We start from the raw sequence: 20842 nt of genomic DNA on the forward strand, positions 1-20842 counted from the left end.
CATAAAAATAATGTAAAAAACCATACCCAATTTTTAACATGATCGCCTTACTTTTCCTTTAATATAGCTTTTAAAATAATATATAAAAAAATGTAACTACTGTATTTAGTTATACTGTATTTGTCGGGTAAGTAAATATATCTGAAATAATAAACAGAAAAAATATTACGATGAATATCATCCTATAGTAAAGATACCAATGTAATAATTTATTTTAAATAATATTACAAAAAGTTTTCAAAATTTTTAAAATCTTGCTTTATACTTTTTAGTCATACTTTAATCAAATTATTATCATATATATATATATATATATATATATATATCATGAGTTTAATTATAGGTTAATTTGGATTTCAAAAGATAACATCATAGACATTTCTAATATATTAATATAAATCAAACAAATTTTCAATCAAATATTTACTGTATAAAGTAACGAAATAGAAAAGTTTTTATTTCATTTACTTATTACATTTTGTAATTAAGGAGCTGTGTCTCAATATACTGCCCGCCAAAAATCATCTGTATATATATATATATATATATATATGAGTGATGACGAAATGTTGTCAAATTCGAAACCACAAAAACTCCCGTACCAAGTTTTTGTCATTTCTTTTATGTCAAATGGCTATCGGATTTGTCATCTGCAACCCCAAAAACCCTGTATAACCATCAGATTTTGTAATTTTTTACACCCGCACCCTTAATTTACCCATGTACGGGGAGATGTGTGCAAAAGTAATGGAGGAATATTGTATTGTCACCAACCTTAGTAACTGTAAAATTTCATCAATCGGCAATGTCAAGAAGTATGTTAAATTAAGGATGCAAGATTTGAGGACAAAAATGAAAAAAAAAAAAACATTGTGAGTTAAAGAAAAATAAGTAAAAAATATCTATATAATTATTGTACTTTTCAGTGCTTAAGTACAACACACAACTGACAAACAACTTAAATCTTATTTAACACACATACATGTATACTTACATATTTATAAAGTTTTCAATTTCAACTGCCAAAGAATATGCAATGTAACCGTGGGAATGTATAGACGACAGTAATGCATGAATCCAATGAATAATCTACTTACGTACAGGTTCAACAAGAATTTATGTCACTGCGTATGAGTACATAGACTAACCAGTTTATTGTAACTAATGTGAGTTAGTGCGCCTAAGTACTTAGAACTAATATAAAATATGTAATGTACGAGTAATATAATTATTTACTTAAAGGTTATAAGTTTATGTAAATAAAATGATATAATCTGAACATTTAATATTAACTCATATTAAATATCTTTTAAAAGATTTATATATAAATATAATATAATGTTCGCAGTTACTGTTTGCTAACTTTCTTGCGTTTTAAAACAGTGTATTAATAACAGTCATCATATTTAATGGGGAAATCCGTTTAAATATTAATATAAATTTGATTCTACAACAAATTTGTAACAAAAAAATCGAAATAATTTCATAGAACTAATTAAAAATATTTGTCAAATTTAGAATAAAGTTTGCTTAAAATAAATTAGATCTTCAACGTAAACTATATAGAATCCTAAAATAAACTTATAAAATTAAAGATTATAAAAATTTAGACCAAAGAACATTATGACTTTTTACCTTTTATAATATACATTAGAAGAAAATATCACTGAATACCGGTTTTTATAATTCAAATAATAATTTACTTCATAATAAAGAAGTCTTCTGCAACTAAATAAACTTTTAAAATTAATTATACAATCTATATTTTTGTATATAGATTACAAGCATCCTATACCCAGGCTTATAAGAAAATTGAGGAACGAAGTGATTTCCAGTTTACCTTCCGATCCGAATATACTATGATACATCAGTACTCTAAGCTTTCTGAAATGCAGCTAATAATATCTAATCCTAGGTATTCTTTGTTCATCTCAGTAACTGGTTGTATAATAATCATTACTTTCAGAAAAAAATAATTCTGATTAACGCCACTTTTGATTCAGCTATTTTATATGCATTACAATCATAAGAAATAATTTCTATTTACAGAGTTAAATATTCACTCATATTTAAAAATAATTTTTTTTAAAAAAGAAAATTTATGTATAATACAATTTTATGTAATCTTTTACGTTCTCAGACAACATTAGCCAACTTCTTGGGTTTAATAACGTGTTTTAATAACACTTCATCATACTTAATGGGAAAATCCCTATAAACGTTTATCTAATTCTTGATTCTAACAACGAATGACGTAAGCTTTTTCGTCATCATGTATGATAAACGCATTTGTTTCTTAAAAAAAATTCCTCAGTAATTTAGTTAAACCGTTTATGTATTTTTTCATTTTTATTTGGAATTTTGTAAAAATATTTAAGTTACTTTTTTTAATAAGCAGCTTGTTGTATTCAATTAAGTTATTAATTCTTTTCTATAATTCCAAATTACTTTTTATAATATCTTGCATAATTAGTCGGCGTTATCTTTAATCTTTTATCTTATTTATTGTTAATAGTTTTTTTTTTTTTTTTTTTTTTTTTTATTTAATTAATCAACGCCTCTTAATCAATAATTATATATTTTAATTTATAAATATTTTGTAATATAAAAATATTTATAAAAAAATATTTTTTCTGTCCATTGCTACTTGCTAACATTGAAAATTAATCTTTTTTTTTTTATACTACTACTTAGTCACATTGACTTTACCCAGGTTTTTTACCATACTTAAATACATTTTTGTTATTTGTAAACTTATTTATTCTATTTATAATACACATTATTAAAATTTTAAATGTAAAATCTTTTCCACACAAGTTTAAATTTAATTTATTTATTCAGATTTATCGTGCATGATGTTTGTTTTGTTATTTATTCATTCTCTAAAAATATAACTTCATAATTTTTTTTCTATTTTACTTTTTTATTAATCTTCTTTGCAACGAATGGTTTAATTTACTATTATTTTTTTAATTTAATTTAATGTACTCAATTTTTAAAAATGTTAATATCATTAATAATTTTCCCCCGATTAGATTTTATAAAAATTACATAATAAAGCGTTACATATTTTAACACATAATACGGTTACAAATATAAACGCACAGTGAAGTTATTCTATTACATAGAATTACAATTAGGCAATAAAGTATTGTAAACGTAAAAACTTAAACCGCACAGAGAAAACACTCGGATTATACTTCCTCATACTTAAGTATCATTTAAACCATAAGTATCATTTAAACCATCTCTACCTACATAATCCTACAAATCCTAATCTAACGATTTTGATTCTCTGTGATGTACTGTCCGGGTGAACGCTTAGTATCATCATGATAAGTTATCCCGTGATGCTGCACGATTCAAATTCAAATCTAATTAATTTTATTTGATTGCTGCATTACCTTGGCTTTGTGGTTTCTGAGGTTCAATTAATAGTGCTATCTAAGAATGCAGGAGGCCATCTGCTTTAAAAATGTTTTTAAATTAAATCACAACCTGTCTGTTCAAGTAATATATGTGTAATCTTTTAATATATTGTTTATTTATTACATTAATATTTCAACTAAATATCAGTAATATTTCAGCTATATTTTAAACAGTGTGTAATGGAAAATCCTCTATACTATTCTAAGCGTCAAAAAAACAATCCAATTATAAAAACACTTTTCCCTTACGTAAAAAAACAATGCGTGTACCGGGAAAAACTGTTGCAGATACTTAATTGTTATACGGTCGCCATTTCAAATTTATTTTCTACTTAGAAGTATTGTATGATTGATAATAATAATTATTGTGCGTAATTTATTTACTTAATTATATATCATCAACTGGCTGACGTCCAATAATAATTAAATTATGGATGATAATTTTATAGCGTGCGAAAGATGTTATGCTTGACCGGGAATCAAACCCGTAATTTACGGATGAAAAGCAGAGACGCTATCACTCCGCCACAGAAATCTGCAATTTTATAATAGTTATAATTATAATAATCTATGTTATAATTATAACTAATCTTACTTTATAGCTTAATCTTATTGAAATTATTTCGGATGCTTCAAATGACACTACGGATATTTGAACGGAATTTTTTAAAAAATATATTAATTTTTATTTAAAATTGTACAATTTAATAAAAAGGTAACGGAAATTTAATAAAGCCCTTTAAAAGCTGTGTTACGTAAGTCTGTATTTTTACTTTCTTGACGTAAAATTTTAGCAGTATTATTTAAGGATAAGTATGATACAATAAAAAGCTTATTCGGTACTTCCCTCTGGAAAAATGTAAATAATTTTAAAATCATTATCCCTAAGTATAAAAAGAATAACGTATTATACAATATGCCTCCATATAATTCCTTCTAAAAATAGAAATATTTTCTAATACATACCGTACTTGTTCGAATATGCGTCGACCTCCTATTTATAAATTTAATTTTCAAGAAAAAGGTTGGTGGAAATTTTTTTCCATCAAATAAAATTTAACCGCTAATAAGATATTAATTTCAAAATTTATTATACATAATTATATAATACTATTTATTATACTTATATTAGTATTTTATTATGCTATTTTATAATATTATACATAGTTATTAAATGTTTTTTTTTTTTTGTTTTTTTTTTGTCTTCAGTCATTTGACTGGTTTGATGCAGCTCTCCAAGATTCCCTATCTAGTGCTAGTCGTTTCATTTCAGTATACCCTCTACATCCTACATCCCCAACAAATTGTTTTACATACTCCAAACGTGACCTGCCTACACAATTTTTCCCTTCTACCTGTCCTTCCAATATTAAAGCGACTATTCCAGGATGCCTTAGTATGTGGCCTATAAGTCTGTCTCTTCTTTTAACTATATTTTTCCAAATGCTTCTTTCTTCATCTATTTGCCGCAATACCTCTTCATTTGTCACTTTATCCACCCATCTGATTTTTAACATTCTCCTATAGCACCACATTTCAAAAGCTTCTAATCTTTAACATTTAATGTTTAACTAACTATTATTTGAAGAAGAAATTAAAATAGATGCAATAAAAAATCTGATGTGGACACCACATGACTTCCTTGTACGCCTATTGAATTACGTATACAATTTTTTTAAATGAAAAGTACATAAAATTTTATTTCATTAATAACTTCTGATATTTTTTCATATTCTTTTTTTATTGTTATTAATGAATTATTATTTATCGTGTATTTTTTTTTTACAGAGGTTAATAATTATTAATAAATCAATATATTTAAATTAAAAAAAAGGAAATGAACTCTGATTCGAACCGCTGTGCCTTCCTTTTGTAAGATTCAGATATTTCATTAATTAAAATTTTATTTAGCTATAACTCTGGAACCAATGAAAATAAGTACCACTTATGATATATCTTTGAAAAGCTATATGAGCGCATAAAAGGTAATATGAGCGCATATTACTGCAGTTAAGAAAAAGTCCAAAATCCATATCTTTTGGATTTTTGGCTTTTTTGGACACTTTTGATCCAATCTATTCCAATAAAAAGGGGAGGTGCAGAACTAGATGTTACAACAGTCCTAAATCCAAAATTTCAACGTCCTACTGCTAATCGTTTTTGAGTTATGAGAGATACATTCGTACGTACAGATGTCACGCCGAAACTAGTCAAAATAGATTCAGGGCTGGTCAAAATGAATATTTCCGTTGAAATCTCGAAACCGAAATTTTTCGCGATCACAAAACTTCCTTTAGTTCGTACAAGGAAGTATAAGACTTGGTTTCACAGAAATGAGGGAATTGAAAAAGTATTATTTGATTATTTAAAGTGATTTAACCATTTCTTTTCTTTAAAAGTTTGAAAATGTAATTCTATATTTTAAATTTACATATTCTCTAATTTAAAATGTCAATATCTTTATTAAAATAAGAAATTCTTAATTAGGTTTAATTCTTAATTCGTAATTAGGTACTAACTATTAATTAGGCTGCTATTAATAACAACAGGTGGAAATAATTATAATAATAAAAATAATAATAACTGAAGATGGTTGTTAATATAAATATAAACTATAATAAATCCCCAATCACAAATATAGAAAAGAAAACGAACTACGAAAAACTTAAAAGCCGGTCGAATCTAAATGTAAATAGTAATCTGTAATGTAAATAGTCCCCGTAAATACCGATAAATATATATAATCGGAGTCTATCTCGATTATAAGTCGACTTCCCTATTTTATGGGAGAAAATGTAGGGAAAAATCCTCAGAATTTTTATATTCAGGCAAACACGGTATTTCGATCAACTAAACTGAAACAGAAGTTCTGTTTCTATTTTTAATAAATTACGTGTCACGATATAAAATTTTTTTGAATAACTGATTTAAATTTAAATTAAAAATTTCCTTTTATACAAACAAAATTACTTTGTTAATGAGTTTTTAAGTAAAGGCTATTAATTAGATAAACCAGAACTTTCTGCATCTCGTTTAAAATATATAATTAAATACGTATTCAAATAATAATCAATTAATACCATCAATATCATTTTTTATTATCATCGTATAATGTAATCAGTATCATATAATTATTATTATTTTTATGTGTTAATATGTAATAAAATTATTCTTATTTTGTATTCACTAATTTTTTACTTTGAAATTTGATTCTGAAGTTTATCCAACGGTTTTTACTCGATTTTTTCAAGCAAACGCTTAGGCATTTCCTTTTTGTTATCTAAAGAATTATCAACTTATTCATTGTATATCTATATTATAATGTACAAAAAATAAATGTAAAATAGATATACAATAATGTATAAATGTATAATGTATCATCGTATATTATAATATATAAAATTATATTTTGAACTGAACAAAGTTTAATTATAAGATGATAATTATTTTATTATTCAGAGATTTTTTTTTTATTATTAATGTTTAGTAACTTTCAGCTATTTTGCGTGGTTAAATAAAGACACTCTTAGATCAAAATGATAAAAATTCAAAGATATTACAAGTGTTATTTTATAATTCATATTAAAAACAGAGCTTACATTTTAATATTTAAAATAATTTACGTACCGGTAAATATGATTTTATAGTCCAATTTTTAATAAATTAAAAAATTGTAACACTTCCATACGTACATTACTATATTTATAAATATTCAAGTATTTTTGTATGTAAATAGTTGAAGTCTGTTACACTATAACTTCCTTGTATGAAATAAAGGAAGTGCTGTGATACTCGAAAAATCTCGGTTTTCAAATTCTTATCTTTTAATTCATTACTCCTTTGATACTGTCGAACAATATTCTCCGTAAGTCGGAGTTGATCATCGTTTCTTTATTTGTTTTTTGCCAATTATTTAATCGCTCTTTGGTTTGATATAATTATTCCGATCTTAATTTGTGTACACGTTCTCTAGTTTTGAAATGTTCTCTCTCTTTATATTCATCATCCCATCTTAATTTTTTTATTCTTCACTTGTTCTTAACATTTTCTTCCTCTTCAAATTCATCTTCTTGCCGTTTTTTTATTAAATATTGTTCTTCATGTTATCTTTCTTTTTCCTGCATAATTATTTCTTTTCCATTTTTGATTATTCACCAAATAATCCAATAATAAAAACTGAATATTTTACACTTTAAGGTCGAAATTAACATTTGTAACCAATATACAGGAGTTCACTAAACAGAATAATTTAATTATTAACTTTAATTTAAACGACAAACCAGAAATCTAAGACTTTTGTTAATTAGCAAATCACGAAGATACGAATAATAATGATCTAGTAATACGAGTAACAAAGGGGCTTTTACTTTATCCTAATATTTCATGTAAAGTTGTTGGATTAAAAATTTTATAAATATTTGATGTTAATAAAAACTAATATTTCAACAATTGTGTAACTGTAAACTTATTAAAGAATTGAAGGATCGTATCTCACTTTCAAATGAAAAAAATTTTATATGAACTGCCGCAAAAAATGTGTATATGTAATTTAATAGGCCTACAAGGAAGTCATATGGTGTCCACGTCACACTTTTGTATTAAATTTTAACATTCCTTATTAATACGTTAAATTTTTAACAGGAAATATTTTTATTTATTTTTTTTTTTGAGGACTAGCGCTAAACCCCCTCAAAATAAATGTTACATTTATTTAGAAATCCTAATAACTATAAATGTGAAAATTAGTTAATATTTCGAGGTAAAAAGAAAAAAAATTCCAAACAGCGCCCACCTATTATGGATTTACACCACCTCTTTTTAATGCTTCTCTACGCGCACAAACTACGTTTTTACACATTAAAAGATATTTAATAACGACTATAATATTTTTTTATAGGTGTTATAAATATATGTAAAACTGTATCAGTGAATTTTTTTTACATTTAGTTAATAATCTGTAGACAATACAAAAAAAACAAGAAATAATACACACACACACACATATATATATCCAAGGGAGAAAAAATAAGAAATATAAAAGAATAAAAAATGAGGGGTCCAAAAAGGTATATGAAAGAAGAAGAGCGAGCCAGAGAAGTAACAGCACACTGCTGGCCACGTGGCTCAGGGCGTTGCCTTCTGTTGTATTGCATTTTGAATGTTTCCCTCGAAAGCCCGGTAGCAAGACCACATTATGAAGCATACACAATCTGAGACCTATCTGTGCCCCCACTACTGCAGCCACGTTGGTCTATTATTTGCCTTGACACGAGTACACACCGCTCTAAAAATATAAGCGGTCAACATTCAACCCTACATACAACAGTATCAGTCTGTAAAAAAAAAGTAAGTTCCTTATATCAGTCTAATTGTAATTTCAATATAAATAATTAATTAAAAACAGAAGCTAAGGTTCGGTAAAGAAAAAAAAGATATTGATATTATGGGGTGTGAGCACGATGGCTTATTTATTTGAAAGTAACACGATACTATAAACTGTATCTCTCGAGTATAATCATAAAAAAGTAAAATAAAACAATTATTAAATAGCCATTAAATAAAATAAATATTTTAAATATCAAAGATTTAGATTTAACATTTTCTGCATCAGTAGTCCTCAGTAATTAAAAAGTAGTCCTCAGTAATTAATTAAGCGTAAAAATTTATTATTTTAAATTAAAAGCACTGCCGGCCTCCGTGGCGCGAGTGATAGCATCTCGGCCTTTCATCCGGAGGTCCCGGGTTCAAATCCCGGTCAGGCATGGCATTTTCACACACGATAAATCATTCATCTCATCCACTGAAGCAATACCTAACGGTGGTTCCGGAGGTTATGTAAAAAAAATGTTCCTCTGGAGGTATTTTGTAAAAATTCTTTAATAAGAGAACTTTAATTTAATAGTAGTACACGTACGAATACAGACAGATAAAGGTTTAAGAAATAAAATTATTTTCGATGTTGAAAGATTTAATCATAACAACACGGTCACGGGTAAATTACAGCAAAAGTCAGATCCTCAACAAAAAATATAACAGAAAATGCTTTAATACAGCGGTTCCAAAACTTTTCCGAATCGCGGCGCCCTTTTGCAATTAAAATTTTTCCATGGCACCCTTTCCTTAGTAAAACTATGACTACTCGTAAGTAAGAGATAAAAATAAATAAAACTCGTTTATTTTCATTATTTTTTTACTATTTTAACATTAAATTAATAATTATAAATCTCGTGGTTCAATTAATTGCGAAGCTTTTACAATATTTCGCGGCGTCCCTGTGAAGAGGCGCCGGCGCATAGTTTGAGAATCACTGCTTTAATAAATAACAGGAAAATTATTTTTTTAATATAAATTTAAGTCGCCCAGAATACATTGAGAATAAATTAAAGTTTAATTTACTTTCCTACATGTCAACAATGATATTTAAAATGTTGTTATTTCGACAATGTAATTACTTAAAAAGAGATATGTTACGGGTAATGTTTAGTAGGCCCTTTTGTTGGATTAGGTTTCCCTGTACGAAAATAACCCCTAAAAAGTTAATAATCAATATTTTATAAATTTATTTTTAATTTTTTTCGAAATTACAAAATAAAATAAAATAAATTATGTTAAATATTATTAAAAAGTATAAATCCACCTTACCAGCAATTAATTTTGGACTTATCCAGATCTTTCAGTCCTTATACCATCGTCAGGAAATACAAATATCATAATAAAATAAAATGCTTAATATTTTAATTTTTTTAACTTTAATTTATAATAAATATATTTTAATCTCCTTACATTGATCTAAGGACTGAAAGATCTTGAGAAGTTCAAAATTAATTTCTGGTAAGGTGAATTTATACCTTTTAATAATATTTAATAATTTATTAATACATCAGCAGTAACCATGTTTGAGAAATTGAAAATAAATTAATTTTAAATATTTTCCCATAATTAAGAAGAAATTTTCAGAGCAACCCCAAACTGACCGTTTCGATTTATTATAAACACGCAATAAATTACTTTAAAAAAGCTACCATATACTTTTCAAAAAATAATTTTTTTTTGCCTCAAAAATGAAGCAGCGTAAATTCTTTGGAGAAAGAGTTTCCCTTTCTATGTAAAATACCGATGGATAGCTGTACCAATTAAATTTTAACTAACAATTTCAGCAGGAATTATAGAATTATAATTTCAGGGTAGATATTTTTAAGCAATTTATTACTTGAAACATTACTAATGGTAAGTATTTAATTCTGAAATCCGTTACCTAAATAATATTGTCTTAAAAGCACTCTAATCTAAAGAATAGGCTTTTTTTACATGAGCTGTTAGGACAAATATTGGCCGTGTACCGCTGTCATTATCCCAACATATATGATTTGAGAACGTGGTGGTTTGTTTTATATAAATATACATCTACAAAAGAACTAGAAAATATGCAAAAAATTGATCTTCGTGTTGATCAAAAGAGTATTGCATTTAATCACCAGATAATGCTTCAGACGGATCGATTACAGTACTGTAAGGTTCTGTTAGACATGTTGGTAATTCAAATCACTCATGGTTTATTACAACAACCTTCAGTAGACTAAATGTAAACCGGAAATTTAATTAATCTGTTCCCATTTGTTCTCCTTCACTATTATTGTTGGAAGCTTTAAACAGATATTCCGGCCTGGAAAACGAGGATATCACACGTGTATTTCAAAATCACTTCAACTTCTTGGAATTTTATACCGAAAATGGACATCGCTACTTATTGGTCGCGAATATGTCCCCTCATCATATTTAAACACTATTTTATGGTGGTTAGATGAAGAAACTTAAAAAAGTACTTAATTTTTCAAAATAAAAAAGATTATATACCGATTAAAAAATTCAGTTATTTCTGCCGACAGCTTTTTATGTAAATTTTGAAAAAATCCTCAGGATTTTCGATATTTTTATAACTAGTAGACAAACGGAGGTCACATCAAAGAACTGTTACAATGACAGTTACTATAATTAAAAATATGTAGAGAAAAAATTTAATTTAAATAGATTCATACTTCGTTATTAACTAAGAAGAAATAGAAGAGACGAGATATGGTTCCGTGACAAGTGAAGAAAAGTCATAGAATACGTAGTTTTTGAAGAGGGGTAGATATAGTGTACCGCTCAACCCAATGAAGTTTTGATAATGAGAATAGATGAATTAAATTGGTGGGTTCACACTTAGCCTATTCGCGGTTTTAATCAAGCCAAGACTGATTCGTATTACTGTCATGTATAACAGAACCGTATACAGTGCTACAGTCGATCGATTTGAGAGGTCATCCTCTGGTTTGAAATGCATACACATTTTATTAACAAAAGAGATATTTTTTTTTAAACTGTCCAATTCTTTTGTAAATATATTTATACAAAACAAACCGTCCATGTTCTAGAACCATATAATTTTAGGATAATGACAGTGGTACAGGCTATCTTGGCGTTAAAAATTCATGTTAAACTTGAAATGCAAAACATATTTGATTAACAAAACAGACTTCTTTCTTAGAATGTCCATTTTTTTTGTAAATATACTTATACAAAACAAATCAACCATGTTCTAGAACCATATAACTTTAGGATAATGACAGTGGTACAGGCTATCTTAACGCTAAAATTTCACGTAAAACGTTTTATTCCTTAGATATTATAGGGCTGTTAAGACAATTTTAATTAATTTTCTGATCTCAGTATCAACTATAAACTAACCATTAATAAAGATTCAAACAGTAAACTACTTAAAAATATCTATCCTGAAATTATTAGTCTTCATTATCTCCTATGAAGAAAGAGCGTAATCATAATTTTATTAGTATCTATTTTTAAAACCTTTGCGGCAAATGAACCACCTATTGTTTGGGTATGCCAGAATTAACTGAAGTCTATCAAGCGAAGAAGCCAGAAATAGGCAATGATCGGCAAAATGAAGGTTTGACATTTACTTTATCCTACACCATTTAAAAACCTTAGCGGTGATATATGTATGTAGCATAATCTATTGCTACAGCTAAGCATGCCAAGAATCTTTCTATCAGAAAATTCAGTCACACTGGTTAACATCCAGTAAAGCCGTTAAGCAACAATCGGAGTAAAAATCGATCTTGTCTAGTTCGAATTTGACAAAATTTAGTGATAGAGGACATGTTGATGTATAACATAAAACATTTAACGATGTGCCAAGCTGGAATTCGTTTTTAATTGGAGTCATACAACGACTTATAACTTATAATAAATGACAATCGAGACAGAGAATAGCATAAAAGATAATTCGACATGACAAGCTTCACAACGAAAGAGAAAGTACTAAAAGCATTCCTATCTTTTTTTAAAACGTATTTTTGATTTTTACATGAATATAAAATTAACAGAATGTTCCTGAACCAGTAATACTTCAAGGAAATGAATTTCGTTTGACGTCCTCATATCTAAACATGTTATATTTTCCCGTCAGTAAAGATAGGTAAATTACCAATTAGAATTTTTTCCTAAGTCGTTCCACTGGTTTGATATATCTCTACATTCTGCACCAACATCCTACATCCTCAATTATCTATTTCATATATTCCAGTCTTTACTTCCTCTATAGGTTTTTACTTTTTATTTATCCCTCCAACAATAAATTAACTAAACATGGATGTCTTAATACATACACTACCAACCTAGTTCATTTCTATTTACAAAACTTATTTTTTTAACATAAATTTTTTTCCTTATTTATTTTTCATAAAATTTTTCATTTCGAATTTGATTCATCTACCTAGTTTTCAACATCTTCCTCTAACAACAATTATTAAAAGATTTTCTTTATATTTACTGTTGCCCATTTTTTATTAGTGTATAGGTTAGGAATATAGTCCATTAATTTCTCAAATATTTACCAGTGTAATACAATTTCAAGCTGTAATGTTATGATACTGAACACAGTTATGGATATTTACAACCATTATAGAATTAAGGTAAACTGTTATTGTTTTGTTAACGAATAATATATATAACATTTTATCTAAATTAAAAACAAATACAAAGCATTTCACGATAAGAATATAGACTAAATATATATATATATATATTTTTTTTTAATAAATCTGGACAGAATGAAACTCGTGTACAAAACCACAAAACAAATGAAAATTATATTTTATTAAAATAAAAACAATTCTATAAGAAATACACAGTTTATAATTTCATATATTAATCATTGAAACTAAAAATAACTAAGTTACGATATTATATAGAAAATAATTACTCGAACGTAAAGAAGAATTTTATTTTTGAGCAAGGTACGCTACAGGCTGAAAAGAAAGCAAGCAGATGGAATATCTGACAATAAAGTTCGAACAGCTTGGACCGAGCTGTACTTCATTGTTAGTAGCATGGTTCACCGTTGTTAGGATGAAGAAGGGAAGAGAACGCCGGAATATTTTGGCTGTTTTTGTTGGTACCATTTGACCTTGCAGGGTCTTGTGCGACGTTTGCACCTGTTACTGGTGCTGTCAGCATCATATAGAGGAATTCAGACGGTCCGACTCGACAAAACAATAACACACAACGTATTTAAAGATATTTAATAAAAAAAAAAATTATTTTCTGAAAAACAAATTAGTGAAATGAACATTAAAAATAAATATTGTAAAGCAAGATGAAATAACTACAAGGAAATTAATTTATTAAGTTTTTTTTTTATTATTTAACTACTAAATTTAAATTAATTGAACTCATTGTAAAAAGCCTTAGAGAGAAAATTCAGTTATTACAACACTGTTAACAACTCTTGTCCTTAAAAGATTACGCTACCCTATTAAATACGAATCGACTAATAAATAAGATATATGTTGTGTTTAGTGGTTTATTTTTGGGGTTTTTTAATCAAATTTGGTGGAATTACATCACTATGTGTTAAAATTTAGTTTTATTTAAAATATTTTAATTATTAAGCTTTGTTATGTTGTTCAACGAGAATTTTAACATTATAAATATAAAAAGTAACCAGTGGGATGGCAAAAAATAACCGATTAAAAAGTAGGGATTTTTGTTTTGATTATAAACACAGATAGGAATTTTGATTAAAACAAAAAAAACCTGAATTATAATAAGCGAATCTATCAGACAACAATTGTCTATCAACAAATTCTAGACCAAAGAATCCTAAAATCCTCGTAAATATTTTACATACGTTACTTGAACTATTAAATCGCAAGTCATCAACAAAAAAAAATTTAATTGAATTTAAAACACATACACAACACAATTATAAAAACAGCGATAATAGTTTACGTAAGTCTTAAAGTAAAAAAAAAAAATTACCAGAAAATTATTAGTTACTCAAGTAAGTATTATTAAAAAATCAGATGTGGGCACCACATGACTTCCTTGTACGCGTATTAAATTATATATATATACATTTTAAGAAGTACAAAATTTTATTTCATTAACAACTTCTGATATTTTTCATAATTTTTTTTTTATTGTTATTATTGAATTATTATTTATCGTAATTTTTTTTACAATCAGATGTTAACAATGATTAATAAATCAATGTATTTAAATTTAAAAAAAAGCTAAAAAAAGGAGATGATGTCTGATTCGAACCGATGTGTCTTTCCCTTCCAAGAACCAAATATTTCATTAATTAAAATTTCATTTGGCTATAACTCTGGAACCAATTAAATTAAGTAACAGTTATGATATATATCGTTGAAAAATTCTCAATGAGGGTTCATTAGTGTAATTAAGAAAAAGTCCAAAATCCAAATGTATTCAACATCCTACGGCTAATCGTTTTTGAGTTATGCGATATACGTATGTACGTACAAACGTCACGATGGAACTAGTGAAAATGGATTCAGGGATAGTCAAAATGGATATTTCCCTTGAAATCTGACATTTTTCGCAATCAAAATACTTCCTTTACTACGTACAAGGAAGTAAAAAGGAATACTATAAAACATTAAATCATAGCAGAATAATGCGATATCAATAATAAATTTACTTATTTTTTTTTATGTATAGTACTTCTTTAAATTAGAAACAAAAAACCGGTTAAAAATGTATTCACAATATAAAACTAGATGCTATTTATAAAATTAAAAACTATTTCTGTTTTTAAACAATTATATCATCGGTAAATGATGACGAAATTAAACTATAAAATAAGATAAAAATCACTATGAAATGAATATTTCTAATAGCGTTAATAGAATAAAAGTAAAAAATACAAACAAATATTGTTGTTTCAGGCAATCCCTAATTGAAGTCTTAAGCTTAAGAACTATCTAAACTACTAAAACCTTCAATTCATGGTTGTCCGTCACGATTTAATCTACACCCCTTACATAGGACAAGATAAGATAAAAATTTATCACATGAAAATTAGAAATAGCATGAACTTATCAAAGAAATAAACGCATATACTATCGCTAGTTGGTTCATTTAGATAACTGTTCGACCAATAAAATTTGAGGGCGGTGATAAATGTTTAATGTTAATGAACTAAAGAACTTATATAGAATTTTTAATAAACATTAAATTTTAAAAGGATAATGAAAATTATTAAATTATTTTATTATTGTAAATTTGGTCGAAGTTACATTTGTAATACCATACCGTTTATTAAACATTTAAAAAAAAAATACTTTTCCTAATAAAATAATGTTTTGGCTAGTCTCCAGGCAATGTTATGTTAACGGCGATTTTTCACACCTATATTTATAAGACAAATTCTCTTTTATTTTTGCCAAAAGTGACATGTGTTATTTCTATTTTTACTTCCTTGTACGAAGTAAAGGAACTATTGTAATTGCGAAAAATGTCGGTTTCCAGATTTCAACGGAAATATCCATTTTGACCATCCCTGAATCCATTTTCACTAGTTTTGGCGAGACATATCTACGTACGTACGTACGTATGTATGTATGTATGCATGTACGTATCTCGCGTAGCTCAAAAGCGATTAGCCGTAGGATGTCGAAATTTTGGCTTTAGGACTGTTGTAACATCCAGTTGTGCACCTCCCCTTTTCATTGCAATCGACTGGACAAAAATGTCCAAAAAACCCAAAATCTAAAAAAAAAAAAGGATTTTGGGATTTTTCTTAACTGCAATAATACGCACTCATTGAGAACTTATCAACGATATATGATAAGTTGTACTTATTTTCATTGGTTCCAGAGTTGTGGCCAAATATAATTTCAATTAATGAAATATTTGGATCTTTGGGGAAGGCACGTCGGTTCGAATCAGACTTCATCTCCTTTTTTTAAGTTAAATATATTGACTTATTAATAATAATTAACCTCTCATTGTAAAAAAAAATTTATGATGAATAATAATTCAATAATAACAACAAAAAAAAAAAAAGAAAAAATATCAGAAATGTTTAATGAAATAAAATTTTATGTACTTTTAATTTTAAAATAAATGTAATTTAATAAGCGTACAAGGAAGTTATGTGTTGTCCACTTCAGATTTTTTACTTTTATTTTATAAATACAGTTAAAAATATTCGAGTTTTAATGTTTATTAATTAATTTTTATTTCATAATTATTTCGCTCATTTATTTTTTTCTTTTGAAAAATTTATTTTTACAATCCATCACCAAAAGGATTGCGACCATAATAACGTTTTTGGCAATGAGGAACGTGTCAGAATACCATCCAAAAGCAACTTATCTCAAATACGACATTAACAATATGCATCACCTCTCATTATATAAACGAAGCAATTAGTTGACAAAAACAAAAATAAGAGATAACAAATAATAAAGTCGGAATAGAATCATAAAACTTATATTCATTCAAGTCATAATTATTAAATTCCGGTAAAATAACAGAGTCACATACCAATAAACATCGAATTTTAAGTGGAGAATCAGACCGCCGACTCAAAGAACCGCCAGCTTCAAAATTGTCAAATTTCAGTATAGACTTTTAAAGTTTAAACTATCTTCAACGTAAAGATCACTGATGGTCAAACACTCCAATGACCATCCATGTCCTTAAAGATCAGCAAGTTCCTGTACAGGAAGCCTTCTCAATCGTCTTACTTCCTCACCACTGACAAGTAAATTCAGCGACAGATGAGTCACATGGTTGTCCAGCTTCGATAGCTCATATATTTAAATTTATTTATTTTTTAAAAATTGGGCCACTTAGTTTTAGATTTTTTAGATAAGACTTTTATTTAGTTTTTGATAATTTTCTTGTTTTTCCAATTGATTTCAATAACCGTTTAACAAAACGTTTTCTTAATAATTTTTATTATTAAATTAACTTCTTTTTTAAAAGCGTATTTAAGAAAAAGCCGTATCATTATCTTTTCTTTTCAACATAACCTAAAACCGTCATGTTTAATCAATTCGAAATTTTCTGTATGGTAAACAATATTACGTAATACTTTTGTCAATTATAAATTGAAAAATAAATATTTAGAAAAAATTACACTAGCAGTCAATTTTTATTGTAAATAAAATATTATTATTAAAAATACTTTCCCACTTTTTAAAAAATAATTGATTTAGAGGAAAAAATAAATCTTTGCCATTTAGCTTTGTCTTTATTTAGGTCAGCATGTTAATAAGTAAGATGAAATGGAAGATTTTAACCATACAAATTATGTAATCACTGAATTCTGACGTTACACTACAAAAAAAACCTAAGTATAAAATTCTTACCTTCAATCTGAGGGATAATATTTTTTTTTTTTTTAATAATTACTTTTTTCTTACTCCTGGAAGAGGGAATTGTTAATATTTATTGTAAATTATTCCTTTTTCTCTAAAATTAAGGATTACAGAAAAATACGTCCGCAAAAAGAGTATAAAATTATTTAACTTAGTAATGTATTAACAATTTACTCTTTCAGGAATAAGAAAAAATTTATGTTTTTTTTTTTTTTAATAACTATTCTACCGGCCTCCGTGACGCGAGTGGTAGCGTCTCGACCTTTCATCCGGAGGTTCCGGGTTCGAATCCCGGTCAGGTATGGCATTCTCACTCGCTACTTGTCATTCATCTCATCCTCTGAAGTAATACCTTACGGTAGTCCCAGAGGTTAAAAAAATTATTATTCTAATTGTTAGATGATAGAATAATATGAAAGTAAAATACTTAAAGTCATATTCGAGTTAAAATTTTGTATTTATTTATTATTAATAAAATGTTTAAAATTCATAAAACTGATCCAAGATAGACGTAACTGTCCGTATCGGTTTTCATTTCACATTACTTTGTTGTACGATTAATTTACCGTTACTTCTTTAATTCAAACATTCAAATACTTGACTCATCTACTCTATTCAAATCGTATTGGTTATCTATGTAAACTTATATGTACCTCATTAAATTTTAATTCTTATATTTCACATCGTAAGATAAAGGGAGAGAGAAAATCTGGTAGAATGCGAATTTTTGACGACGAGGAAGGCAAAATCAATTTAAAAAAAAAATAATAAATTATTTAATAAAGTGTTAAAATCTAAGAATAAAGTGTAGTATCTACCAATAAACATAATTCAGATTTCGAACAGACTTACCGTACTCTATTGCCAAACCGAATAGCTCCGTGTCGACCATTCCCTGCCCGGAGAGATGTAAGCATGTCTGAGAGTACACCTCCTTCGTCCTGGATTTCGGCTGTAACAAAAAATATAATATTTTTAAATAATTAAAAACTATTACATAACAGTTAATATTATTTAGTAACAACCAAGTAAAACTCGTCTAAAATATTGCAGTTCATTATTCGATTGTTTCAAAAATAATTTGTTGAACATGAGTAAAAAGAAAAGAAACTCCAAATAAACAACGAAAGTTATACAGCCTAGGAGACCGATATACTTTGAATAGAAATTATCTCTAGATATTTTGTGATTAAAATTTTTCATGAAGGTTCAAAAACTTTGAACATTTTTCTAAAACTGAAAATATTTTACAATAACCTTCTAACCGATTTCCATAAAAAGAGGTTCCGATTTCGATCTGTAAGTACTTATTTTAACCTACTTTCAATACTTACTTATTACCAAATAAATTGAATTTATGATTTTCTCCGAGGACAAAAACTTAATTAGAAAAATTTAGAACAGAAACGTTGACTGGCGAGGACTTATGAGAGGAAAGAACTGATTAAAAGGTGTGCCCGAAGAATCAGTGGAAGGTAAAAAAAAGAGAGGCTGAAAAAAAGAAAAATTACAGAAATAAAATCTGAACGGAAATTAAAGTTATCAGGAACTTAAAACTTTAGTTGGGAATAAAGGAAAATGATGGTGGATATGATGCAAGAGAACTGCCTAAAGACAGATAACTGTGGTGTAGGGGAAGTTCTATTAGTGATAATAAACTTCTTTGAAATAAGTGGAAGGTAACAAAATACTTTTAAATTAAAATTCTGATGTGCACAACAGATGACTTTGTTGTACGCCTATTAAATTGCATTTACACATTTTTTTTTAATGAAAAGTACATAAAATTTTATTCCCTCAAAAACGTTTGATATATTTCCTTTTTTTCTTTCTTTTTTTGTAATTAATGAAATATTATTCATCGCAATTTTTTTTTACAATGAGAGTTTAATAATTATTAATAGAACAATATATTTAAATTAAAAATAGGATTGGTCATACCAAAAATTGTTGACAAATGTTTAGAGGACTAACGACCACTTTAAACCGATTCTATACTGTACCTATTAAGGAAGGTATGATTTTTTTGTCTACAAAACCCCATTTTTCCATCCCCCGGGTCATTGGTTGGTGATATCAAAAAACTTTACTTACGTAAGTTTTAGTTCCTTATCCAAAATATAGTAGGAACGAATTCGATATTTTATTTAATAAGAAAGTTATAGCGATATTTATTTTTTATTTTTTTTTAAAAAAGCCCCCTTCCAATTCCACCCCATGGTCCGTTTTTTCCCATTAACGAACTCGACCGAGATTTTGGGTCATTATATTTTATGTATCAATTTGAAAGTAATTCGTGCAAAATTACGGCAGTTATCGTGTCCACAACAAAGTGAAATATATATATAAATATAAATAAATGTATACATAAACTTTTGAACTGACGGTGGTTTTGGAGTCTGGGAATGTGAAACGCGAATTTATGTCGAAATATTCCGGAAGTCGAATCATGGTACCCGTTACAATTGGTAGCTTTCTTATGAAATCTACCTAAAATAAAAAATCTGATGTAGACTCATGATTTCCTTGTACGCCTATTAAATTACATATACACATTTTTTTTTTATAAAAGTACATAAAATTTTATTTCATTTTTAATTTTTTTTTATTGTTATTGAAATATTATTTATGGTAATTTTTTTTTTTACAATCAAAAGTTAGTAATTATTAATAAATTAAAATAGTTAAATTAAAAAAAAAGTGAAAAAATGGAGATGA

General features: G+C 27.0%; 1 protein-coding gene across 1 annotated transcript in view; it reads right to left on the minus strand.

The window, feature by feature from the left end:
- LOC142327087 (protein expanded-like) overlaps nucleotides 1-20842 on the minus strand; it is a 193427-nt gene that overhangs the window by 43672 nt on the left and 128913 nt on the right. The window contains exon 3 of the mRNA XM_075369924.1: nucleotides 18977-19076. Within this exon, the coding sequence (XP_075226039.1) occupies nucleotides 18977-19076 (100 nt within the window). The remainder of the gene's footprint in view (nucleotides 1-18976; nucleotides 19077-20842) is intronic.

The sequence above is a fragment of the Lycorma delicatula genome, chromosome 6 (genome assembly GCF_047948215.1).
Source record: "Lycorma delicatula isolate Av1 chromosome 6, ASM4794821v1, whole genome shotgun sequence".
Lineage (NCBI taxonomy): Eukaryota > Metazoa > Arthropoda > Insecta > Hemiptera > Fulgoridae > Lycorma > Lycorma delicatula.